General features: G+C 48.1%; 4 protein-coding genes across 11 annotated transcripts in view; 3 read left to right on the top strand and 1 right to left on the bottom strand.

Moving 5' to 3' along the window:
• The window catches only part of LOC138215172 (zinc finger protein ZFP2-like), a 5,031-nt gene extending 464 nt beyond the window's left edge, over positions 1–4,567 (top strand). The window contains exons 1-2 of one of the 2 annotated variants that reach the window (XR_011179708.1): positions 1–440; positions 3,286–4,567. The exon at positions 1–440 is cut by the window's left edge and continues 464 nt beyond it. Coding sequence is in view for 1 of the 2 variants with exons in the window: in XM_069177186.1 (XP_069033287.1) it covers positions 318–440; positions 3,518–3,757 (363 nt within the window). In the remaining variant the exon portion in view is untranslated. The remainder of the gene's footprint in view (positions 441–3,285) is intronic. The other variant, XM_069177186.1, reaches the window with a different exon arrangement.
• Positions 4,568–4,639: 72 nt separating this feature from the next.
• ift46 (intraflagellar transport 46 homolog (Chlamydomonas)) lies at positions 4,640–12,566 on the top strand. 2 transcript variants are annotated; one of them, XM_069177174.1, is made up of 5 exons: positions 4,640–5,082; positions 5,236–5,528; positions 8,380–8,473; positions 8,551–8,682; positions 11,309–12,566. In XM_069177174.1, exons 1-5 carry the CDS (start codon positions 5,014–5,016, stop codon positions 11,657–11,659), a joined length of 939 nt encoding a protein of 312 aa, XP_069033275.1. In that variant the 5' UTR covers positions 4,640–5,013; the 3' UTR covers positions 11,660–12,566. The 2 variants fall into 2 exon arrangements, with proteins under 2 accessions (XP_069033275.1, XP_069033266.1); XM_069177165.1 differs by lacking the exon at positions 4,640–5,082 and adding an exon at positions 5,115–5,170 and having other exon boundaries at positions 5,272–5,528.
• An 882-nt stretch (positions 12,567–13,448) lies between these two features.
• On the top strand, positions 13,449–22,700 carry LOC138215181 (RPA-related protein RADX). 5 transcript variants are annotated; one of them, XM_069177202.1, is made up of 19 exons: positions 13,449–13,511; positions 14,261–14,372; positions 14,455–14,635; positions 14,712–14,821; positions 15,108–15,218; positions 15,320–15,486; positions 15,904–16,060; positions 16,139–16,247; positions 17,797–17,903; positions 17,987–18,112; positions 19,502–19,606; positions 19,694–19,867; positions 19,942–20,066; positions 20,231–20,541; positions 20,617–20,667; positions 20,804–20,847; positions 21,075–21,326; positions 21,440–21,580; positions 22,070–22,700. In XM_069177202.1, exons 1-19 carry the CDS (start codon positions 13,455–13,457, stop codon positions 22,192–22,194), a joined length of 2,565 nt encoding a protein of 854 aa, XP_069033303.1. In that variant the 5' UTR covers positions 13,449–13,454; the 3' UTR covers positions 22,195–22,700. The 5 variants fall into 5 exon arrangements, with proteins under 5 accessions (XP_069033303.1, XP_069033312.1, XP_069033319.1 ...); XM_069177211.1 differs by having other exon boundaries at positions 20,620–20,667; XM_069177218.1 differs by having other exon boundaries at positions 17,797–17,882.
• A 948-nt stretch (positions 22,701–23,648) lies between these two features.
• Positions 23,649–25,000, bottom strand: part of LOC138215221 (asialoglycoprotein receptor 1-like) — a 3,084-nt gene continuing 1,732 nt past the window's right edge. For both annotated transcript variants that reach the window (XM_069177281.1, XM_069177274.1), the window contains 3 exons: positions 24,249–24,403; positions 24,008–24,117; positions 23,649–23,829 (listed from right to left, as the gene is read on the bottom strand). In XM_069177281.1, the coding sequence (XP_069033382.1) occupies positions 23,673–23,829; positions 24,008–24,117; positions 24,249–24,403 (422 nt within the window). In that variant the 3' untranslated portion in view covers positions 23,649–23,672. The remainder of the gene's footprint in view (positions 23,830–24,007; positions 24,118–24,248; positions 24,404–25,000) is intronic.

Consider the following 25,000-nt stretch of genomic DNA (forward strand, 5'->3'; position numbering starts at 1 on the left):
ACAGCACTGACAGCAGGTTTATAATCAATCAATCAATTTGTCCACATACTTCTGACTGATGCCTCTTGTGTTTAATGATTGACATGTAACTGTAGAGTCATTAAAGTTCAGATCCGGTTTGTTCCTGACTGGACGCCGCCCCCTGCTGGCAGCTTCCGGTCCCTGCAGAGCTCTCCGGGGACCAAACCGGAACTACGGGAATCTGCTTCTGTTTGTTTCACAAGTTTCGGCGGGAAATCAGAGACCTGAGCAACAGTTACTAAGGGGGGCGGGGCTTAGCGGAGGCTCCGTTCTTCTCACACGAGCTACAGGACGTCATGGACCAGGAGGACCTCAGCAGGACCACAACAACAGAGCAGAACCCGGACCCGGACCAGAACCCTCGTCACCCCGCCGACAGGACCGGAGCAGGCTCCTCCTCTGGTCCCACCGGGCTACAGGTCGGTAAAAACGGGCTCCAGAGGCACGAGGACGAGTCTCGAGGGTCCGTGTTTGATCCGCTGCTTCCGGTTTTCATCAAATGTGGAAACAGAAAAAGTAAAAATAGTTTTATTTGTTGTATCATATCATAATACAATATAAAATAAAATAATATATGAAATAAAATAATATATAAAATAAAAAAATATCATAAAATAATATATAAAATAAAATAATATATAAAATATAAAATAAAATAATATAAAATAAAATAACATATAAAATAACATAAAATAATATATAATATAATGTCATAAAATAATATAATGTCATATAAAATGATATATAAAATAATATATGTTCTAAAATGATGTAATATAACACAGTGAAGGAAATAATTATTTGATCTCTTGCTGATTTTGTAAGTTTGCCCACTGACAAAGAAATGAACGTTATAATTGTAATGGAGGTTTATTACAACAGAGACAGAATATAAAAAACTAAATCCAGAAAATCACATTATATAAAAGTTATAAATTGATTTGCATCTGATTGTGAAATAAGTATTTGATCCCGTAGCAGAACATGACTCAGTACTTGGTGCAGAAAGCGTTGTTGGCGAGGTCAGAGGTCAGAGGTCAGACGTTTCTGGCAGTTGGTCTCCAGGTTTGAACATCTCAGGAGGGATGTTGTTCACTCCTCTTTGCAGATCCTCCAAATCCTTCAGGTTTCCAGGCTGTTGCTCGGCAACAGGAAGCTTCAGCTCCCTCCTCAGATGTTCTCTGGGATGAAGGTCTGGAGACCGGCTCGACCTCTCCGTGACCTTCATGTGCTTCTTCTTGAGCCGCTCCTTTGTTGCCTCGTGGTATGTTTTGGGTCATTGTGGTGCTGAAGACCGTCCACGACCCGTCTTCAGTGTCCCGGCTGAGGGAAGGAGGTCGTCCCCCAAGATGTCCCGGTACGTGGCCCCGTCCGTCCTCCCCTCGATGCGGTGAAGTCGTCCTGTCATCACCTGTCTCCTCTGACCACGTCACCTCCTCCAAGCCTTCTCTGAATCCTTCAGGTGTTCGTTGATAAACTTCAGACGGGTCTGTCCATGTGTCTTCTTGAGCCGGGGGACCTCGCAGCGTTGCAGGATCTTAATCCATGACGGCGTGGTGTGTTACCGATGGTTTCCATGGTGACTGTGGTCCCAGCTGTCTGGAGATCATGAACAAGTTCCTCCATGTAGTTCTGGTCTGATCCCTCACCTTCCTCATGATCATCGATACCCCACCAGGCCAGATCTCCGTGGAGCCCCAGACTGAGGAGATCCAGACCGAGGAGATCCAGACCGAGGAGATCCAGACCGAGGAGATTCAGAACCGAGGAGATCCGGACCGAGGAGATTCAGAACCGAGGAGATCCAGACCGAGGAGATCCAGACCGAGGAGATCCAGAACCGAGGAGATCCAGACTGAGGAGATCCAGACCGAGGAGATCCAGACTGAGGAGATCCAGAACCGAGGAGATCCATGTCATTTAGTGTTTCTTCCATTTCCCAATAATCTCACCAACAGTTGTCTCCTTCTCACCGAGCTGCTGGCCGATGGTCTTGTAGTCCATTCCAGCCTCGTACAGGTCTGCGATCTGTCCCTGACGTCCTGAGACAGCTGTTTGGTCTTCATGGTGGACAGGTTGGAATCTGATTGATTGATTCTGTGGACAGGTGTCTTTTATACAGGTGACCAGTGGAGACGGGTGTCTTTTATACAGTTGACCAGTTGAGACGGATGTCTTTTATACAGGTGACCAGTGGAGACGGGTGTCTTTTATACAGGTGACATGTTGAGACGGGTGTCTTTTATACAGGTGACCAGTGGAGACGGGTGTCTTTTATACAGGTGACCAGTTGAGACGGGTGTCTTTTATACAGCTGACCAGTTGAGACGGATGTCTTTTATACAGGTGACATGTTGAGACGGGTGTCTTTTATACAGGTGACCAGTTGAGACGGATGTCTTTTATACAGGTGACATGTTGAGACGGATGTCTTTTATACAGGTAACCAGTTGAGACGGATGTCTTTTATACAGGTGACATGTTGAGACGGATGTCTTTTATACAGGTGACCAGTTGAGACGGATGTCTTTTATACAGGTGACATGTTGAGACGGATGTCTTTTATACAGGTGACCAGTTGAGACGGATGTCTTTTATACAGGTGACATGTTGAGATGGATGTCTTTTATACAGGTGACCAGTTGAGACGGATGTCTTTTATACAGGTGACCAGTTGAGACGGATGTCTTTTATACAGGTGATATGTTGAGACGGATGTCTTTTATACAGGTGACCAGTTGAGACGGATGTCTTTTATACAGGTGACATGTTGAGACGGATGTCTTTTATACAGGTGACCAGTTGAGACGGATGTCTTTTATACAGGTGACATGTTGAGACGGATGTCTTTTATACAGGTGACCAGTTGAGACGGATGTCTTTTATACAGGTGACATGTTGAGATTTGGAGAACTTTCTTAAAGCGAGAGGACAAATCTAACCGTCTGTAGGAGACAGAATTCTTGCTCTTCGGAGATCAAATATTTATTTCACAATCAAATGTAAATCATTTCATAACTTTTATATGATTTGATTTTCTGGATGTTTTTTTAATATTCTGTCTTTTTGTTCAAATAAACCTTCATTACAATTCTAACGTTCATTTCTCTGTTGGTGGACAAACTTACAAAATCAGCAAGACATCAAACAATTATTTCCTTCATATAATATAATGTATATAATGCATAATGTAAAATATATATATATATATAATAATAAATAATAAATATAAATGTAATATAAAAGGTGCTTCTGGTCTCCCAGCAGGTCTCAGACATCCTTTGTGTGCACGTTTGGAGTTGTAGGACGATGAAGAGTGAGGAAGGTGACTATTGTCCTCTTTTACCCCCCCCCCCCGGTCGGAGCTGACAGGAAACAGGAAGCAGCGTTTCCTCCGGATGAGGCGGAGGACTGAAATAACCAGCGCCACACGACGACCTCTGTTCCCTGAGATGTGAGACGAGATGTTCAGAAGTTCTGTGTTTGAATCCAACAGAAGCAGAGAGATGATCCGAGCGGCGGACGGAAGCCGTTCGGCTGTGACCTCTGCGGGGCGACCTTCACCGTCTCCAGGTCTCTAACGGTCCACCGCCGCGTCCACACCGGGGAGAAACCCTACGGATGTGACCTGTGTGGGAAAACCTTCGCCGGTCAGAGTTCCCTCACCGGACACAAACTCTCACACCGGAGAGAAACCTCACTGGTGCGACCGCTGGGACAAAACCTTCACTGCTGAGGGAACATCAGCTGATTCACAGCAAGGACGAGTTTACACCTGTAAACACTGGAGACAAGGATTCACACACACACTACTCCTGGTGCACCACAGACGCACACAGGAGGACAGAGGAGGAGCAGGAGGAGGAGAAGGAGCAGGAGGAACCAACTTAAAACTAATTTTAAGATTGTTTAAACGTATTTTCTTGCTTTAATCTGGATGTTTGAAATCGTTTGTCTGCTTGTTGTCTCATAGTTTGTTCAGCATGTTGAATGTTTATCAGTTTATTTCTGAAGGCGTTCATGATGTTCCGTCCAGATTTTAAAGACCTGTTTTTATCATTTTTATTGCAGAAATTCATAATAAACCTGCAGCAGCAGATTCTTTGGTTTCTAAATAAATGTTGTGTTAATAATTAAAGGAATAAGTTTCCCTTTAATCTTTTAAATAAGACTATTTATTCTGTTAAAGACATGTTGGAAAGATGTTTGTCTTTTTTTTATTCAAACAGAAATATTTAATGTTTTTATTAGTGTGATCAGAATTTAATTTAGAGGATTTCCCCTTCATGATTCAGTTTCTGATCTTTCTCGATAAATTCTAAATGTTCATCCAAGATTGAAGAATAAAAAACTACAAAGATTTTTCATATGATAGGAGAATATCTTGATTTAATTTGCTGCTTTTTACACTGTTTGCTGAGAGTTTTGTTCTAAATAAATCATGTTTTTGGGGAAGAAGCCTCGTGACTGGAACCAGATAATATTCAGAAATCTGAGTTTTATTTGTGGGCTGAACTCTTCTGACAATAAAAACAGTTTCCTCTCAGTTTGTTGTTTTCGTGGTGTTTTGAACAGGCATCAGCGGAGCCACCTATACCGCGGGGCCCTCATCTGACTACCCATGATGCCCTGCGCGCTCCGTTGCCAGGATGCGGTTCATTTGGCATTTGTTTGGTTAGCTGCTCACAAACACAGCGAGAGGTTCCCGGTACACAGCGAGAGGTTCCCGGTACACACCGAGAGGTTCCCGGTACACAGCGAGAGGTTCCCGGTACACAGCGAGAGGTTCCCGGTACACAGCGAGAGGTTCCCGGGTTAGCAGTTTGATGCTAGGTGGCTAATGTTAGCTAAACGGACAGAAATAATCCGTTAATCGGTTTAAAGTTCAGATAAACGGAGTCCAACATTATCCGGTCTGTTCCAGCTGTTAGATTCTTCTAAATGTTCCGGTAACCCGGTTCTAACCGGAGGTGGAAGAGTGGACCGGGTCCGATGGAGCGGGCTGACCGCGGGAAGGGAGCCCGCCTGCTGAACAACCAGCCGTACGACGAGAGCCTGGAGGTGGAGGGGGAGGGGGGAGGGGAGAGGGGGGGGGGAGGGCGTCTGCAGCCGACGTCAGGTGAGATCCTGACGTCACCCGTGACGTCAGGTGAGATCCTGACGTCACCCGTGACGTCCCGAAGTGCCGCCTGAAAAGTAAACAAACCAGTAAAGTCAGAGTCGGTGGATCAGCTGATTGTTGTCCTGCAGCCTCGCAGGGTCCGGAGTCTGATGTCGGCCAACAGCAGCAGCGACGAGCTCGACGACGACCCCAAACCTCCGAGGAGCAAGGAGCAGGGGGGGGGGAGGAGCAGTCCCAACGAGGAGGAGGACGAGGAGGAGGAGGAGGAGGAGGAGTCTGACGAGGAAGATACAGACGATGCTCCAGAGGGAGCGTACGACCCGGCGGACTACGTTAACCTGCCGGTTAGCACCGAGATCAGAGAGCTGTTCCAGTACATCACACGGTGAGTACACAGTACACACAGTACACAGTACACAGTACACAGTACTACACAGTACTACAGTACATCACACGGTGAGTACACAGTACACACAGTACTACACACAGTACACAGTACACAGTACACAGTACTACACAGTACTACAGTACATCACACGGTGAGTACACAGTACACACAGTACACAGTACACAGTACTACACAGTACTACAGTACATCACACGGTGAGTACACAGTACACACAGTACACAGTACACAGTACTACACAGTACTACAGTACATCACACGGTGAGTACACAGTACACACAGTACTACACACAGTACACAGTACACAGTACTACACAGTACTACAGTACATCACACGGTGAGTACACAGTACACACAGTACACAGTACACAGTACTACACAGTACTACAGTACATCACACGGTGAGTACACAGTACACACAGTACACAGTACACAGTACTACACAGTACTACAGTACATCACACGGTGAGTACACAGTACACACAGTACACAGTACACAGTACTACACAGTACTACAGTACATCACACGGTGAGTACACAGTACACACAGTACTACACACAGTACACAGTACTACACAGTACTACAGTACATCACACGGTGAGTACACAGTACACACAGTACACAGTACACAGTACTACACAGTACTACAGTACATCACACAGTGAGTACACAGTACACACAGTACTACACACAGTACACAGTACTACACAGTACTACAGTACATCACACGGTGAGTACACAGTACACACAGTACACAGTACACAGTACTACACAGTACTACAGTACATCACACGGTGAGTACACAGTACACACAGTACACAGTACACAGTACTACACAGTACTACAGTACATCACACGGTGAGTACACAGTACACACAGTACACAGTACACAGTACTACACAGTACTACAGTACATCACACGGTGAGTACACAGTACACACAGTACTACACACAGTACACAGTACTACAGTACATCACACGGTGAGTACACAGTACACACAGTACTACACACAGTACACAGTACTACACAGTACTACAGTACATCACACGGTGAGTACACAGTACACACAGTACTACACACAGTACACAGTACACAGTACTACACAGTACTACAGTACATCACACGGTGAGTACACAGTACACACAGTACTACACACAGTACACAGTACTACAGTACATCACACGGTGAGTACACAGTACACACAGTACTACACACAGTACACAGTATTACACAGTACTACAGTACATCACACAGTGAGTACACAGTACACACAGTACTACACACAGTACACAGTACTACAGTACATCACACGGTGAGTACACAGTACACACAGTACTACACACAGTACACAGTACTACACAGTACTACAGTACATCACACGGTGAGTACACAGTACACACAGTACTACACACAGTACACAGTACACAGTACTACACAGTACTACAGTACATCACACGGTGAGTACACAGTACACATAGTACTACACACAGTACACAGTACACACAGTACTACACAGTACACACAGTACTACACACAGTACACACAGTACTACACAGTACATCACACGGTGAGTACACAGTACACACAGTACTACACAGTACACACAGTACACAGTACTACACAGTACACAGTACTACAGTACATCACACGGTGAGTACACAGTACACACAGTACACAGTACACACAGTACTACACAATACACAGTACTACAGTACATCACACGGTGAGTACACAGTACACACAGTACTACACACAGTACACAGTACACACAGTACACACAGTACTACACAGTACATCACACGGTGAGTACACAGTACACACAGTACTACACAGTACATCACACGGTGAGTACACACAGTACTACACACAGTACACAGTACTACACAGTACACAGTACTACAGTACATCACACGGTGAGTACACAGTACACACAGTACACAGTACACACAGTACTACACAGTACATCACACGGTGAGTACACAGTACACACAGTACTACACACAGTACACACAGTACTACACAGTACATCACATGGTGAGTACACAGTACACACAGTACTACACAGTACTACACAGTACACACAGTACTACACACAATACACAGTACTACAGTACATCACACGGTGAGTACACAGTACACACAGTACACAGTACACACACAGTACTACACAGTACACACAGTACTACACAGTACACAGTACATCACACGGTGAGTACACACAGTACTACACAGTACGACACACAGTACTGTACACAGTACATCACATGGTGAGTACACACAGTACTACACAATACTACACAGTACTACACACAGTACTACACACAGTACACAGTACATCACACGGTGAGTACACAGTACTACACACAGTACCACACAGTACTACACACAGTACCACACAGTACTACACACAGTACACAGTACATCACACGGTGAGTACACAGTACTACACACAGTACACAGTACATCACACGATGAGTACATACAGTACTACACAGTACTACACACGGTGAGTACACACAGTATTACACAGTACTACACACAGTACATCACATGGTGAGTACACAGTACTACACACAGTACATCACGCGGTGAGTACACAGTAGTACACAGTACATCACGGTGACTACACAGTACTACACAGTACATCACACCGTGAGTACACAATACCACAGACAGTACACAGTACATCACACGGTGAGTACACAGTACTACACAGTACTACACACAGGACTACACACAGGACTACACACAGTACACAGTACTACACAGAGTACACAATAAGTTCTGGTCCAGGCCCGTCCTCAGACCTGTCCTCTGTGTGTCCTCAGGTACTGTCCTCAGTCCGTGGATCTGGACCACAGCCTGAGACCGTTCATCCCAGACTTCATCCCCGCTGTGGGAGACATCGACGCCTTCCTGAAGGTACAGACCTCTCTGAATAACAGGACACACCCCCTTATCTGTTTGACCTCTGACCTCACTGTGTCTGTGGCGTTCAGGTGCCGAGGCCGGACGATAAAGAGGACGGTCTGGGACTGCTGGTTCTGGACGAGCCCAGTGTGAAACAATCGGACCCCACGGTGCTGTCGCTGTGGCTGTCAGAGGAGACCAAGCAGCACGGAGCCACCGAGGTACACACACCTGGACACATACCTGGACACATACACACACCTGGACACATACCTGGACACATACACACACCTGGACACATACCTGGACACATACACACACCTGGACACATACCTGGACACATACACACACCTGGACACATACCTGGACACATACACACACCTGGACACATACCTGGACACATACACACACCTGGACACATACCTGGACACATACACACACACACCTGGACACACACACCTGGACACATACACACACCTGGACACATACCTGGACTCATACACACACCTGGACACATACACACACCTGGACACATACACACACCTGGACACATACCTGGACACACACACACACCTGGACACACACCTGGACACATACACACACCTGGACTCATACACACACACACACCTGGACACACACACCTGGACACATACACACACCTGGACACATACCTGGACTCATACACACACCTGGACACATACACACACCTGGACACATACCTGGACACATACACACACCTGGACACATACACACACCTGGACACACACCTGGACACATACCTGGACTCATACACACACCTGGACACATACCTGGGCACATACACACACCTGGACACACACACACACACACCAGGACACACATCTGGACACATACACACACACCTGGACTCATACACATACCTGGACACATACACACACCTGGACACATACACACACCTGGACACATACACACACCTGGACACACACCTGGACACATACCTGGACTCATACACACACCTGGACACATACCTGGACACATACACACACCTGGACACACACCTGGACACATACACACACCTGGACACATACATACACCTGGACACACACCTGGACACACACACACACACACACACCTGGACACACACCTGGACTCATACACACACCTGGACACACACCTGGACACATACACACACCTGGACACACACCCGGACACATACACACACCTGGACACACACCTGGACACATACACACACCTGGACTCATACACACACACCTGGACACACACACCTGGACACATACACACACACCTGGACACACACACCCGGACACATACACACACCTGGACACACACACACACACCTGGACACACACCTGGACACATACACACACCTGGACTCATACACACACACACCTGGACACACACACCTGGACACATACACACACCTGGACACACACCTGTCTCTCTCATCGTGTCTCTGATCGTGTCTCTCATCGTGTCTCTGAACGTGTCTCTCATCGTGTTTCTTATCGTGTCTCTCATCGTGTCTCTCATCGTGTTTCTCATCATGTCTCTCATCGTGTCTCCGATCGTGTCTCTCATCGTGTCTGATCGTGTTTCTTATCGTGTCTCTCATCGTGTCTCTGAACATGTCTCTTATCGTGTCTCTGAACACGTCTCTCATCGTGTTTCTCATTGTGTCTCTGATCGTGTCTCACATCGTGTCTCTGAATGTGTCTCTCAACGTGTCTCTCATCGTGTCTCTGATCGTGTCTCATCGTGTCTCTCATCGTGCCTCTGAACGTGTCTCTCATCGTGTTTCTCATCGTGTCTCTCATCGTGTCTCTCATCGTGTCTCTGATCGTGTTTCTCATTGTGTCTCTGATCGTGTCTCTCATCGTGTCTCTGATCGTGTCTCTCATCGTGTCTCTCATCGTGTTTCTCATCGTGTCTCTCATCGTGTTTCTCATCGTGTCTCTCATCGTGTTTCTCATCGTGTCTCTGATCGTGTCTCTTGTGTCTCTGATCGTGTTTCTCATCGTGTCTCTGATCGTGTCTCTCGTCGTGTCTCTCATCGTGTGTCTTATCGTGTCTCTCATCGTGTTTCTCATCGTGTCTCTGATCGTGTCTCTCATCGTGTCTCTGATCGTGTCTCATCGTTTTTCTCATCGTGTCTCTGAACGTGTCTCTGATCGTGTCTCTCATCGTGTCTCTGATCGTGTTTCTTATTGTGTCTCTTATCGTGTCTCTGAATGTGTCTCTCATCGTGTCTCTGATCGTGTCTCATCGTGTCTCTCATCGTGTCTCTCATCGTGTCTCTGAACGTGTCTCTCATCGTGTTTCTCATCGTGTCTCTCATCGTGTTTCTTATCGTGTCTCTCATCGTGTCTCTGAATGTGTCTCTCATCGTGTCTCTGATCGTGTCTCATCGTGTCTCTCATCGTGTCTCTGAACGTGTCTCATCGTGTTTCTCATCGTGTCTCTCATCGTGTCTCTGATCGTGTCTCTGATCGTGTCTCTCATCGTGTCTCTCATCGTGTTTCTTATCGTGTCTCTCATCGTGTTTCTCATCGTGTCTCTGATCGTGTCTCTCATCGTGTCTCTGAACGTGTCTCATCGTGTCTCTCATCGTGTCTCTGAATGTGTCTCTCATCGTGTCTCTGATCGTGTCTCATCGTGTCTCTCATCGTGTCTCTGAACGTGTCTCATCGTGTTTCTCATCGTGTCTCTCATCGTGTCTCTGATCGTGTCTCTGAACGTGTCTCATCGTGTTTCTCATCGTGTCTCTCATCTTGTCTCTGAATGTGTCTCTCATCGTGTTTTCTCATCGTGTCTCTGATCGTGTCTCTCATCGTGTCTCCGTGTCCTCAGCTGAAGAAGGTGACGAGCGTCCCCGGTCCTCAGTCCAACCCTCGTGCGGTGGACAGGTGGGTGGAGAGCATCGGCGCGCTGCACCGCTCCAAACCTGCGGCCAGCGTCCAGTACGGCCGTCCGATGCCGGACATCGACAGCCTGATGCAGGAGTGGCCGGTGGAGATGGAGGAGCTGCTGCTGCGCCTGCAGCTGCCGGCTGCTCGTCTCCACTGCAGCCTGCAGCTCTACACCGACATCATCTGCAGCCTGATGGACATCCCGGTCTACAGCAGGGTCGCCTCTCTGCACCTGCTCTTCAGCCTCTACCTGGAGTTCAGAGACTCCCAGCACTTCACCCGCCGGGCCTAGAGACACCTGGAGACACCTGCAGGACCTAGAGACACACCTGCTGGAGCTAGATACACACCTGCAGGACCTAGAGACACTTGCAGGACCTAGAGACACACCTGCAGGACCTAGAGACACACCTGCTGGAGCTAGATACACACCTGCAGGACCTAGAGACACTTGCAGGACCTAGAGACACACCTGCAGGACCTAGAGACACACCTGCTGGACCTAGAGACACACTTGCAGGACTGAGAGACACACCTGCAGAACCTAGAGACACACCTGCAGGAGCGAGAGACACACTTGCAGGACCTAGAGACACACCCGCAGGACCTGGAGACACCTGCAGGACCTGGAGACACCTGCAGGACCTAGAGACACACCTGCTGGACCTCGAGACACACTTGCAGGAGCTAGAGACACACTTGCAGGAGCTAGAGACACACTTGCAGGACCTAGAGACACACCCGCAGGACCTAGAGACACACCTGCAGGACCTAGAGACACACTTGCAGGAGCTAGAGACACACTTGCAGGAGCTAGAGACACACTTGCAGGACCTAGAGACACACTTGCAGGACCTAGAGACACACCTGCTGGATCTAGAGACACACCTGCTGGAGCTAGAGACACACCTGCAGGACCTAGAGACATTTTCAGGACCTAGAGACACACCTGCTGGACCTAGAGACACACCTGCAGGACCTAGAGACACTTGCAGGACCTAGAGACACACCTGCTGGACTTAGAGACACACCTGCAGGACCTAGACACATCTGCAGGACCTAGAGACGGACGGCGCTTCGTTACAGGTCTTGTGTTTGTCTCCTTATGTCCACATCGTGGACATCAACGTGTCCATCTGTCTCTACACACTTTAATAAAGTAAAGATACATGAATGTGTGAAATGTCCCTTTAAACCTTCATGTTGCGACTCATGGACGCCAGTGGGGATGCCATGTTCCCAGGCTGGAGGACAGACATCATGTCCCCAGGCTGGAGGACAGACAGCAGAGGAAACGGAGACATCACAAAGTGAGCAGGTGTGAAATCCTCAGAAAGCAAATTAGTTACTCGTTCACCTCACTGCAGCTGCTTTTACTTTGACACTCCAGCTTCCTGTTCACCTCACTGCAGCTGCTTTTACTTTGACACTCCAGCTTCCTGTTCACCTCACTGCAGCTGCTTTTACTTTGACACTCTAGCTTCCTGTTCACCTCACTCCAGCTGCTTTTACTTTGACACTCCAGCTTCCTGTTCACCTCACTGCAGCTGCTTTTACTTTGACACTCCAGCTTCCTGTTCACTGTGTTTACTTTAAGAGAAAGTTGCATCCAGAAAAGATTTCTTGGTTGAATGTTCACCTGCTGAAGACTGAACTCTGACCTGCAGTTTATCAGGTAAACAAAATAACGAACATTTAAAAACATGAAACAAGATAATATTAAATAAAACATCAAGAACATAAATTTAGTCAAATAATGTTAAATAAAATTGAAAATATTTAACAACAAAAAACTAGTAAAATAATATTAAATACCAAAATTTAAAAAAAACAAGATTATTAAATTAATATTAAAATGAAATAGAGAATATTTAAAACAAATTATAAAACTATTAAATAACAAAAAATATTGTAAAATAATAGTATTTAAAATGATTTAAAAACATGTATTATTCTAAGCTAATAAAACAAACACTTTTACTGTCTATGATCATAAGAATAGATAAATATTAATTTAATATAAAAACAAAAACCGCACATCTGATTGTTTCTCCCACAATGCACTGCACTGTTATTGTTGGTCCAACATGGCGGCTGCTGGCTGCGTCTTCCTCAGAACCCTGACCCGGTCCGGACCCAGCAAGGTCTGCCTGAACCGTTTTATTACCCCGGTGTGCATCTTTCTGATCACTGCGATTTATCGGTGATGTAGCAGGCGCGTGAGGGTGACCGGGCAGCACGTGCAGACTGGTTAAAGCTGCGGGTCTCCATCAGCTCCTCTGCCCGGGCTGCTGCCTCCGCCTCCACCTCCACCTCCACCCGAACCCCGGAATCAAACCGTCCACCGAACTCCGTTCAAATATCTGCCGGTTAACGTCGCTGTGCTCCTCGGCGGGAAAGTGTCTCCTGCTAAGTTCAGTTCGCGATGTTTTCTGAGTCTGAGCATTCAAACCGTCGGTTCTGCTCTGAACGTGAAACCGGTCGATGTTTGGACGCTCTTACCACAGACTGTTAATATGAACCACGTTGTATTAGCCACGAAATACGACAACTTTAAATTCACAGATATTTGAATGGACTCTGGTGCGACAGAAGTCCTCCTCGCAGCTCTGCCGGATCAGTTCAGTGTAGATGATTAATTGAAACTTGATTGTTTTTGTTTATGTTTTCTTGTTTCTATTTTGTCCTCACAAATATAATTCCCATCTTTATTTGTCATAATTTACAAAGTACGTTGGAGCGTGTAAATACCAACATGTATGTAGAGTGAGACATGTAAGACATACATACACACATCCACCTCCATCAGATGTGTTTTGTCTCAAGATGTGTTTTATAAACTCGTCTTCGTCTCAGGACGTGGACAGTTTACGGTCTGTCTCTTGTGTGGCAGCCGTCTCCGTCCTGTCCGGTGGTCTGCAGGGACTTCCTGTCCGTGGTGGACCTGCAGCGGTACACCAGAGACCAGGGCTCCCCGGTCTACTTCCCCCAGGCCGTCCTCACCGGTCAGAGACACACTTGGACATGAGGGGACAGACTGCTGTCCATTGGTCTGTTTGTTGTTGTTGACCTGTTGGCCATCTCCAGGTGACGACCTGTATGACGTCACGCTGACAGATGGGGACTGCCGGCTGCGGGTGACTCTGGATCCGGGTCTGAACCGGCTGGTGGAGCAGGGTGTCCTGTGGCCCGGGTCCACGCTGAGGAACGCCACCTTCGGCGCCGCCATGACCGCGCAGCTCCCAGACGGCCCTGGGGACAGAGACAGGTGAGGACCGGCGAGGACAGGTGAGCGAGGAGTCTGTGATGTCATCAGACGGGCTGACTGTCTCCTCCTCCTGCAGCTACAGACTGCTGAGCCTGGAGGTCCAAGAAGCAGCGCCAGGGGCCGCCGGGGGCAGGAGGTCTGACACCTGGGACTCTCTGCCCTGGTTCAGATCCTTGGAGCCGACAGGTAAGAGGGCGGGGACTGTCAGAGCAGCAGAACGGTGTGTGAGCAGCTCCTGCCTGCAGTGCATCATGGGTAATCAGTCAAACGTCACTGATCACTGAGACACTGAAGGAAACTTAAAATCAGACAGATTCTCAGGCAGCTTCTGAACTGTGTTTCTCTGGCGCTTTATTCTGAAAGGACCTCACAAATGATACAAACAGGAAGTGGAAGTGGATTCTGAACATGCTGTGAATCTCCTCTCTGAGTGACTGACTTCCTGTTGTTGATTGATGTATTGATCCGGCAGGTCCTCTGAGAGCCAATCGGAGTGTGTTCCTCCCGCTGTGGAACAATGTGGACTCCAGCGGGGAAGTGTGGAGGGAAGCTCCGCCCACTGAGGAGGAGGAGGAGGAGGGAGGTACCTTCCTCCCCATCACAGCCTAAAGATCAGTAGACAACAAATTTAACAAAATAAAAGGGAACGTGTTGGAAGCTTTTATTTTGAATGTGTGTTGTCAGGACGACAGCCTGCCGTCACCGTGTCGGACCTGCGGGACTCCTTCATGTCTGGTTGCCGTGACGTCACCAGGGGCACCGTGCATCGTCAGCTCATAGTCCGCGTCGTCAACAAGTCCCACCTGATGTATTTTGGGAGGACGGACAAGAACTGTGAGTGTCCATATAAGGTCAGTGAACGCACCATCAGTCTCTGGACAACAAATGATGCTAGAAAAACAAACGGACAGTGAAGAACCCGCCCTGTCTGTCTGTCTGTCTGTCTGTCTCTGTCTCTCTCTGTCTCTGTCTCTGTCTGTCTGTCTCTCTCTCTGTCTGTCTGTCTCTCTCTCTCTCTGTCTCTCTCTCTCTGTCTCTCTGTCTGTCTGTCTCTCTCTCTGTCTGTCTGTCTCTCTCTCTCTCTGTCTCTCTCTCTGTCTCTCTGTCTGTCTGTCTTTCTCTCTGTCTCTGTCTGTCTGTCTCTGTCTCTCTCTCTCTGTCTCTCTGTCTGTCTGTCTGTCTCTCCCTCTGTCTCTCTGTCTGTCTGTCTGTCTCTCCCTCTCTCTCTCTCTCTCTCTCTGTCTGTCTCTCCGTCTGTCTCCGTCCAGGTGGTGTTGGAGGTGTGTGACTGGACAGGAAGTGTGTGTGCGGTGTTCTGGAACAGTGTGTGTGTCAACTGGTATCGCCGTCTGAAGCCCGGTGACATCATCAGCCTGAGACGCTACCGGGTGAAACAGCATTACCAAGCGAGGCCAGATGACATAGGTACCCAGCTGATCAACCACCTGTTGTGTTCACCTGAGCTGGTTTATGGACCGACTCATCACTCTGTCTTTTGTCCAGAGATCAGCGTGAACAGCAGAAATCCTGCTGCACAGATACGTCTTCTCCCAGAATCCTCTGTTTCTCCTGAGCATGTACCACCTGGACCCACCTACAGCTTCTCCAGCAGGTAAGGGTCTTCATCATCCAGAGGGTCTTCATCATCCAGAGGGTCTTCATTATCCAAAGGGTCTTCATCATCCAGAGGGTCTTCATCATCCAGAGGGTCTTCATTATCCAAAGGGTCTTCATCATCCAGAGGGTCTTCATCATCCAGAGGGTCTTCATTATCCAAAGGGTCTTCATCATCCAGAGGGTCTTCATCATCCAGAGGGTCTTCATTATCCAAAGGGTCTTCATCATCCAGAGGGTCTTCATCATCCAGAGGGTCTTCATCATCCAGAGGGTCTTCATTATCCAAAGGGTCTTCATCATCCAGAGGGTCTTCATCATCCAGAGGGTCTTCATCATCCAGAGGGTCTTCATTATCCAAAGGGTCTTCATCATCCAAAGGGTCTTCATCATCCAGAGGGTCTTCATTATCCAAAGGGCCTTCTTCATCCAAAGGGTCTTCATCATCCAGAGGGTCTTCATCATCCAGAGGGTCTTCATTATCCAAAGGGTCTTCATCATCCAAAGGGTCTTCATCATCCAGAGGGTCTTCATTATCCAAAGGGCCTTCTTCATCCAAAGGGTCTTCATCATCCAAAGGGTCTTCATCATCCAAAGGGTCTTCATCATCCAGAGGGTCTTCATCATCCAGAGGGTCTTCATTATCCAGAGGGTCTTCATCATCCAGAGGGTCTTCATTATCCAAAGGGTCTTCATCATCCAGAGGGTCTTCATCATCCAAAGGGTCTTCATCATCCAAAGGGTCTTCATCATCCAGAGGGTCTTCATTATCCAAAGGGCCTTCTTCATCCAAAGGGTCTTCATCATCCAAAGGGTCTTCATCATCCAAAGGGTCTTCATCATCCAGAGGGTCTTCATCATCCAAAGGGTCTTCATCATCCAGAGGGTCTTCATTATCCAGAGGGTCTTCATAATCCAAAGGGCCTTCTTCATCCAAAGGGTCTTCATCATCCAGAGGGTCTTCATCATCCAGAGGGTCTTCATCATCCAAAGGGCCTTCATCATCCAAAGGGTCTTCATCATCCAAAGTGTATCCATCATCCAGAGGGTCTTCATTATCCAAAGGGCCTTCTTCATCCAAAGGGCCTTCTTCATCCAAAGGGTCTTCATTATCCAGAGGATCTTCATCATCCAAAAGGTCTTCATCATCCAAAGTGTATCCATCATCCAGAGGATCTTGATCATCCAAAGGGTCTTCATCATCCAAAGTGTCTCCATCATCCACAAGGGTCTTCATCATCCAGAGGATCTTGATCATCCAAAGGGTCTTCATCATCCAAAGTGTCTTCATCATCCAAAGGGTCTTCATCATCCAAAGTGTATCCATCATCCAGAGGATCTTGATCATCCAGAGGGTCTTCATCATCCAAAGTGTCTCCATCATCCACAAGGGTCTTCATCATCCAGAGGATCTTGATCATCCAAAGCGTCTTCATCATCCACAAGGGTCTTCATCATCCAAAGGGTCTTCATCATCCAAAGTGTCTCCATCATCCACAAGGGTCTTCATCTCTCTCTCTCTCTTTCTCTCTCTCGCTCTCTCTCAGTAAGGAGCTCCTGGACCGTCGTCATGACGCTGTGTGTGATGTCATCGGCCTGCTGACATTCTCGGGACGATCGGAGCGAATCAGGAGTAAAGGCGACGGTTACCACGGTAACCTTATATATTGATCATGAAACGGTTTGTTGGTTCTTTTTTTAACATCAAGTAATCTGCTTGTGTCTTTAAACTGGCAGATGGCAGAGGGGCGGAGCTTCTGGAGTATCGCTGGCTGCAATTGGAGGACGGAACCAGTGATCAGCCAATCATGGTGAAGCTCTTCCCCACATCCCAACCTGAAACCCACATGAAGCTCCTCCCACGTGAGTCACACCAATAAACAAACTGCTCATGTTTGAATATTAACGAGCGCCTGCTTGAATATTAACATGCGCATGTTTGAATATTAACGAGCGCCTGTTTCAGTATTAACGAGCGCCTGTTTCAATATTAACATGCGCATGTTTGAATATTAACGAGAGCCTGTTTCAATATTAACGAGAGCCTGTTTCAATATTAACGAGAGCCTGTTTCAATATTAACGAGAGCATGTTTCAATATTAACATGCGCATGTTTGAATATTAACGAGCGCCTGTTTCAGTATTAACGAGCGCCTGTTTCAATATTAACATGCGCATGTTTCAATATTAACGAGAGCCTGTTTCAATATTAACGAGAGCCTGTTTCAATATTAACGAGAGCCTGTTTCAATATTAACGAGAGCCTGTTTCAATATTAACGAGCGCCTGTTTGAATATTAACGAGAGCATGTTTCAATATTAACAGGTGCATGTTTCAATATTAACGAGCGCCTGTTTGAATATTAACGAGAGCATGTTTCAATATTAACAGGTGCATGTTTCAATATTAACGAGCGCCTGTTTGAATATTAACGAGCGCCTGTTTCAATATTAACATGCGCATGTTTGAATATTAACGAGAGCCTGTTTCAATATTAACGAGCGCCTGTTTCAATATTAACGAGAGCCTGCTTGAATATTAACGAGAGCATGTTTCAATATTAACAGGTGCATGTTTCAATATTAACGAGCGCCTGTTTGAATATTAACGAGAGCATGTTTCAATATTAACAGGTGCATGTTTCAATATTAACGAGCGCCTGTTTGAATATTAACGAGAGCATGTTTCAATATTAACATGCGCATGTTTGAATATTAACGAGAGCCTGTTTCAATATTAACGAGCGCCTGTTTCAATATTAACGAGCGCCTGCTTGAATATTAACGAGAGCATGTTTCAATATTAACAGGTGCATGTTTCAATATTAACGAGCGCCTGTTTGAATATTAACGAGCGCCTGTTTCAATATTAACATGCGCATGTTTGAATATTAACGAGAGCCTGTTTCAATATTAACGAGCGCCTGTTTCAATATTAACGAGCGTCTGTTTGAATATTAACGAGCGCATGTTTCAATATTAACGAGCGCCTGTTTGAATATTAACGAGCGCCTGTTTCAATATTAACAGGTGCATGTTTCAATATTAACATGCGCATGTTTCAATATTAACGATCGCCTGTTTGAATATTAACGAGCACCTGTTTCAATATTAACGAGCGCCTGTTTCAATATTAACGAGCGCCTGTTTGATATATATCTATATATTAGATAGATAATAGATAGATAATTACTTTATTAATCCCACAAGGGGAAATGTTTTCGCTACGTTAACGAGGTGTCCGTCTGCAGTGTCGGTGGTTGTTTGTACCAGACTGAAGCTGATCAGAGCTGCAGATCAAAGCCCCGCCTCCTTCCACCTGACAAACACTACATACACACAGGTGTACTGCACAGGTATGTCAGCAGCATTTCCTCCCTCTGACCCCCCCACTGCTTGCCAGTGTGCTTCACTGTTCTCTCTCCTGATTGGTCGGCCGGCAGGACTGGGGCACCACTCGGAGATGAGCTACCGTAAGCTCCGCCCCGTGCGACAGTTCCTGCAGTGGCTGAGGAGCCAGGATGACGGACAGGTGCTGGGCAGGGCTCTGATTGGAGGTTTCTTGATCCATCCGCCTCCTCCCGTCTCTTTGGAGACGTTCATGAAGGACCGGAGAGGTCAGCTGACGGGGACCTGAGGTCTGGAGTCTGTTACCTGAAACAGCCAATGAGAACAGTCGATGTCGTTCCAGGTGAGCCGGGTTTCCTGCGAGGGGCGGAGCTAAAGAGGGAGCTGGAGAGGCTCTATTACCGGGAGCGACGCAGCTTCTGCATCCAGGCAACCATTACCATGGTGACCTACAGCCTCAAAGGAGAGGTAACCACACACACCCACCTTTATGTTATTTAGATTTAAATGTGTGTTTGTATAAAAGTGACCAATTAAAAACAAGCCTGAATGCAGATGCCCATATATGGTACATCCTGCTCCTCCTCCTCCGATCAGTCAGGTGACCTGACGCCTCCTCATGTCTCCTGCAGGAGGAGCACTGTTTGTTCTGGACAGACCAAGCTTCATCTCTCTGCTCCTCCTCCTCCTCCCTCCCGCTCCTCTCCCCTCCCCCTTCCTCTTCCCTCTGCTCCTCCTCCCTCCTGCTCCCCTCCCCTCATTGGTTCCGACGTCATCCCTCCCCCTTCCCTGCCCCTCCTCCCCCGTCCTCCCTTTGCTCCGCCTCCTCTTCCCCCCTCCGGCTCCCCTCCACCCTTCATTGGTTCAGACCTCCCCTCACCTCCTCCTCCTCCTCCTCGGCCGTCAGTCAGTCAACGCCTCCCTCTGTGGACCTCGGACCGCGGTGAGATTTCACGATTCATTGTTAGATTACTGAGCACGCTCAGAGTGTGACCTGTGCATCGACTTCCTGTTTCAGCAGGAAGTCGTGCAAGAGGAAGCAGCCGCCGCCTGAGAGTCCAAAGAAGAGGTCAGTGACCAAAGAACGTCTCCTGTCCGATCCGTCCGTCCACCAGTCAGAGCGCAGACAGTGACATCACTCTGCTGTCAATCAAACTGTCAGACTTACAGAAGCTCAGGAGGCCCATTTTGTTTTCTGTGTCCAGACATCCGTCAGTCACGCTGCAGCCGGACCAGAACCACGACACCGGTGGGTCTGAGACGGGAAACAACACCTGTCAATCAAACAAGTTTGTCTTCACCTCCACCAAGGAGGACGTGTTTTCTCTTCGTTCGTTTGTTTGTTTGTCAGAAGGATGTCATAAAAACTAGCGGCACAATTTTCCTGAAACTTGGTGGAATAAATAAACCCACCTCACAGATGACCTCTGACCCCAGGGTCCCCACATGTGATGTAAGCCCACCGTGTGTCTGCAGTGATTCTGTTCGAGGCCTCGATGGAGTTTCTAGTAAACAACAATGATGACGACGACGATGATGAAGACACCTCGTCCTTCGTCACCGCCCCCCTCCTGCCTGCTTGCCCGCCCGTCACCGTGGAGACGTTGCCAATGCGTTACGACCACGCCCGCAAGGAGGAGCAGGCGGCCGCCGTGGCGATGGGAGGGAGGGGGGCACCTGGGAGGTCTGACTCCGCCCACGAGAGCTACTACACACTGAGGCTGAGAGGTACACACACACATCTGCAAAGATTTGATGAAGGATAAGCCCCGCCCTCTTTAGGAGGCGGGGCAGAAACAGATGTTTGATCAACAACTGAATCAACGTCCGTCTCCCTTCAGCGCTGTCGGACGGTGTCTCCGTCCACGCCGTCTTCCTCCCCTCCTCCCCCTCCTCCCCCCCACTCCTCCCTCACGCTAACACCTGGACCTCCATCTTATCACACGGAGCCTTCTCCTCACACACACCTCCACCCTCACCAGGTCAGTACACACACACACACACACACACACACACACACATCAGGTCAGTACACACACACACACACACACACATCAGGTCAGTACACACACACACACACACACACATCAGGTCAGTACACACACACACACACACACACATCAGATCAGTACACACATCAGGTCAGTACACACACACACACACACACACACACACATCAGGTCAGTACACACACACACACACACACACACACACACACACACACACACACATCAGGTCAGTACACACACACACACACACACACACATCAGGTCAGTACACACACACACACACACACACACACACACACACACACATCAGGTCAGTACACACACACACACACACACACACACACATCAGGTCAGTACACACACACACACACACACACACACACACACACACACACACACACACACACATCAGATCAGTACACACACTCTCTCACTCACCCTCTACAAATGTCTCTCTGATAGCTGATCTCATCGCCGTGGCCGGCCAGCTGTCCAATCAGAGGCTGGTGTGCGTGCTGGAGGCGTGTCACCTGGGCGGAGCCTCCACTGAAGTGGTTCTGAGTCGAGCGTTTCACCTGAGTGACTGATGGTTCTGTTGAACTACTTCCTGTCTGGATGTTGGGAGTTATTTTGAACTTGAAACTGTTCCGTTCGCAGTTCTTTGCTGTTTTATTGGAACTCTTTACAAACTACAGTGTAATTTATTTTTATGTAAAGAACAGCGTGTGTTTAATAACACGCGTGTTGCAGGGCTCATGTACCGAAGGATGGCCGCCGGTATCGGTTCAGATCGGCACACAGCTTCTCGGAGGTGTTTTGTTTGTAGCAGCGTAGCGTTAGCAACCAGTCCAATGACATGAAGAGGTCAAAGGTCATCGCTGGTTCAGGGGTCAAAGCTTTCATATGGGTCGAATAAAAGGCAACTGGATGTTCTGGTCCACGGGGAGTTGTGGGGACCTCGGTATTATTCCTGCTTCACGGCTCCCCGTCGTGATGAAAGCTGCGTTCTGCTGCTCCAGCTGGAACGGCTGGTTGTCGTGGACGTTGTGTTCCTGTTCCTCTGAACTGTTCCTGAATAAACGCCATCTGCTGAGTTTCTGTCATCTCTCACCTTCATGGAAACTCTCCTCTAAACCAGCTGTAGTTTTACCACGAGGACATCTTCCTGTGCGGCGCTGCATTACCGCGGCACCCCACCAGGCGTCGCTAACGGTGACTCAGAGTGGTTAAATAGTTGGTGGAATTCAGAGAGTTCCTGAACGCATCACGGTGACGAACACGGAGGATCAACGACCTCCATGAGGAAGAATTTGGAGTCTCTTCATCACCACGGCAACGTGACCGCAGGTACGTCAACATCTGTGATGTCACCGTGGAAACCTGATTAAACCAACATTAATAATCAGCCTCATTCTTTGCATCAGATTTTAGGACAAATGTTTGGAGAATAAAATCTTCAACACGACGCTCATGTTGCCATGTTGGAGAAGGCTGTTGCCATGGCGACACGGTTCAGGTGGTTCAGTTAGCGTTCTCCTCAGAAGGTCCAACAGAACTCGGTGTTGACAGTCTGACTCTGAAAACCCAGCTGGTCTCTCCTGACCTGACCATCCTTCTTCGGTCTTGGACAGTGAAGCTCCGCCCCTCTTGAAACGTGATGTCATCATCCTCGCCGGCTCGTCGCTTCATCGGCGGAGACTTTCTGAACATTTTGAGGGTCTCTGATGACCGTTTACAGACACGTTAAAACCAGGAAGGACTCTGCGGTGGAAATCACTGCATGGGCTCAGGAACACTCGGCGGTCTCTGTTTGTTTTAAACAAACAGACTGTTTCTCTGCTCCGGTTTCAGATTTCCACAGTGACATCACAGATGTTGACGTACCTGCGGTCACGTTGCCGTGGTGATGAAGAGACTGAATTCTTCCTCATGGAGGTCGTTGATCCTCTGTATTTGTCACCGTGATGCGTTCAGGAACTCTCTGAACTGAATCGAGCGTCGTACACACACCCACCCACACACAGCAGACGGACCAGATGAGTTGTCATCACACTGTTTAATGAGCTCATCCCCGCTGGCTGTGCTTCTGGCAGATGTAGCGCAGCCTGGTGGAGCAGTGCAGGTCATTGAGCCGCCCGTCGTGATGCAGGTGAGCGCAGTCCTCGTCTCCGGGCCCGAGGCCGTGTCTGGTCCAGGCGTCGGGCTGTCCGGGTAACCAGCGCCTGGTAACCATAGAAACGCACAGGTAAACCATCAACGCACTCCATGACGACAAGTCCCGACAATCCTAAAATGTCCCTGCAGACACGTCCGCTTTGGAAAAGGTCCACACAGTTCTGGACCCACCCACCGACCGGGACCACAGACAGACAGACAGACAGAGGCTGTGTCTCAGCCCACCTCCGGTTCATGACGTATGGCGTCCGGTTGACCCACTCCCACTTCCCCGTCCTCTCATCAGTCAGACCCACCCAGTAGAAGGTACCCGTGGTATGATGGATCACAAAGTCCTGGTCCAGAGAGACAGGACGAGGAGGACAGATGGGACAGACAGACAGACAGGAAGTCAGTACTGGTCACCATGTTGTAGACCAGCTGGGCGACCCGTGGGACGGACAGACAGACAGACAGGTTGTCTCACCCACTCCTCGTCCGTCACCATGATCACCAGGTGAGCCTCGTGGCCGTTGCACCAGTCTCTGGCGTCGTTCCAGGCCAAAGGCGTCCGGCTGAAGAAGTAACAGCTGGAGCCAAAACTGTCCCAACCGATAGAACAGCAGCCGTCCACCGAAGAGCCTGACGGACAGAGAGACAGACAGACACGGACAGAGAGAGAGACAGAGACGGACAGAGATATGGACAGGTCAGTGGACGCAGACAGACAGACAGACAGACGGGAATATCTGTTAGACAGCTCCGTGAGTCTGGACGCACAGCTGACTGGTGGACCAGAGGAACATCAGAGGCTGGTTTAGACCTGGTTTAGATTTGGTTTAGGACTTGTTTTAGACCTGGTTTAGGACTAGTTTTAAACCTGTTTTAGACTGGTTTAGATCTGGTTTCGGACTATTTTAGACCTGGTTTGGATCTGGTTTTAGACTTGGTTTAGATCTGGTTTAGGACTGGTTTTAGATCTGGTTTTAGATGTGGTTTAGATCTGGTTGAGATCTGTTTTAGACCTGGTTTCAGACCTGGTTTAGATCTGTTTTTTGACCTGGTTTTCGACCTGGGTTAGATCTGGTTTAGGACTGATTTTAGACCTGGTTTAGATCTGGTTTAGATCTGTTTTTAGATGTTTTAGATCTGGTTTAGACCTGGTTTTAGACCTGGGTTAGATCTGGTTTACAACTGTTTTTATACCTGGTTTAGATCTGGTTTGGGACTATTTTAGAC

The sequence above is a fragment of the Embiotoca jacksoni genome, unplaced genomic scaffold (assembly GCF_022577435.1).
Source record: "Embiotoca jacksoni isolate LCO1_2020_lvr unplaced genomic scaffold, fEmbJac1.0.p SCAF_107, whole genome shotgun sequence".
Lineage (NCBI taxonomy): Eukaryota > Metazoa > Chordata > Actinopteri > Embiotocidae > Embiotoca > Embiotoca jacksoni.

Coding starts and splice junctions, on each gene's coding strand:
- ift46 (XM_069177174.1), top strand. CDS start 5,014: ATGGAGCGGGCTGACCGCGGGAAGGGAGCCCGCCTGCTGAACAACCAG. Junction 5,083..5,235: donor CGTACGACGAGAGCCTGGAG/GTGGAGGGGGAG, acceptor AAACCAGTAAAG/TCAGAGTCGGTGGATCAGCT. Junction 5,529..8,379: donor CTGTTCCAGTACATCACACG/GTGAGTACACAG, acceptor GTGTGTCCTCAG/GTACTGTCCTCAGTCCGTGG.
- LOC138215181 (XM_069177202.1), top strand. CDS start 13,455: ATGGCGGCTGCTGGCTGCGTCTTCCTCAGAACCCTGACCCGGTCCGGA. Junction 15,219..15,319: donor GGAGGAGGAGGAGGAGGGAG/GTACCTTCCTCC, acceptor GTGTGTTGTCAG/GACGACAGCCTGCCGTCACC. Junction 16,061..16,138: donor AGCGAGGCCAGATGACATAG/GTACCCAGCTGA, acceptor TCTTTTGTCCAG/AGATCAGCGTGAACAGCAGA.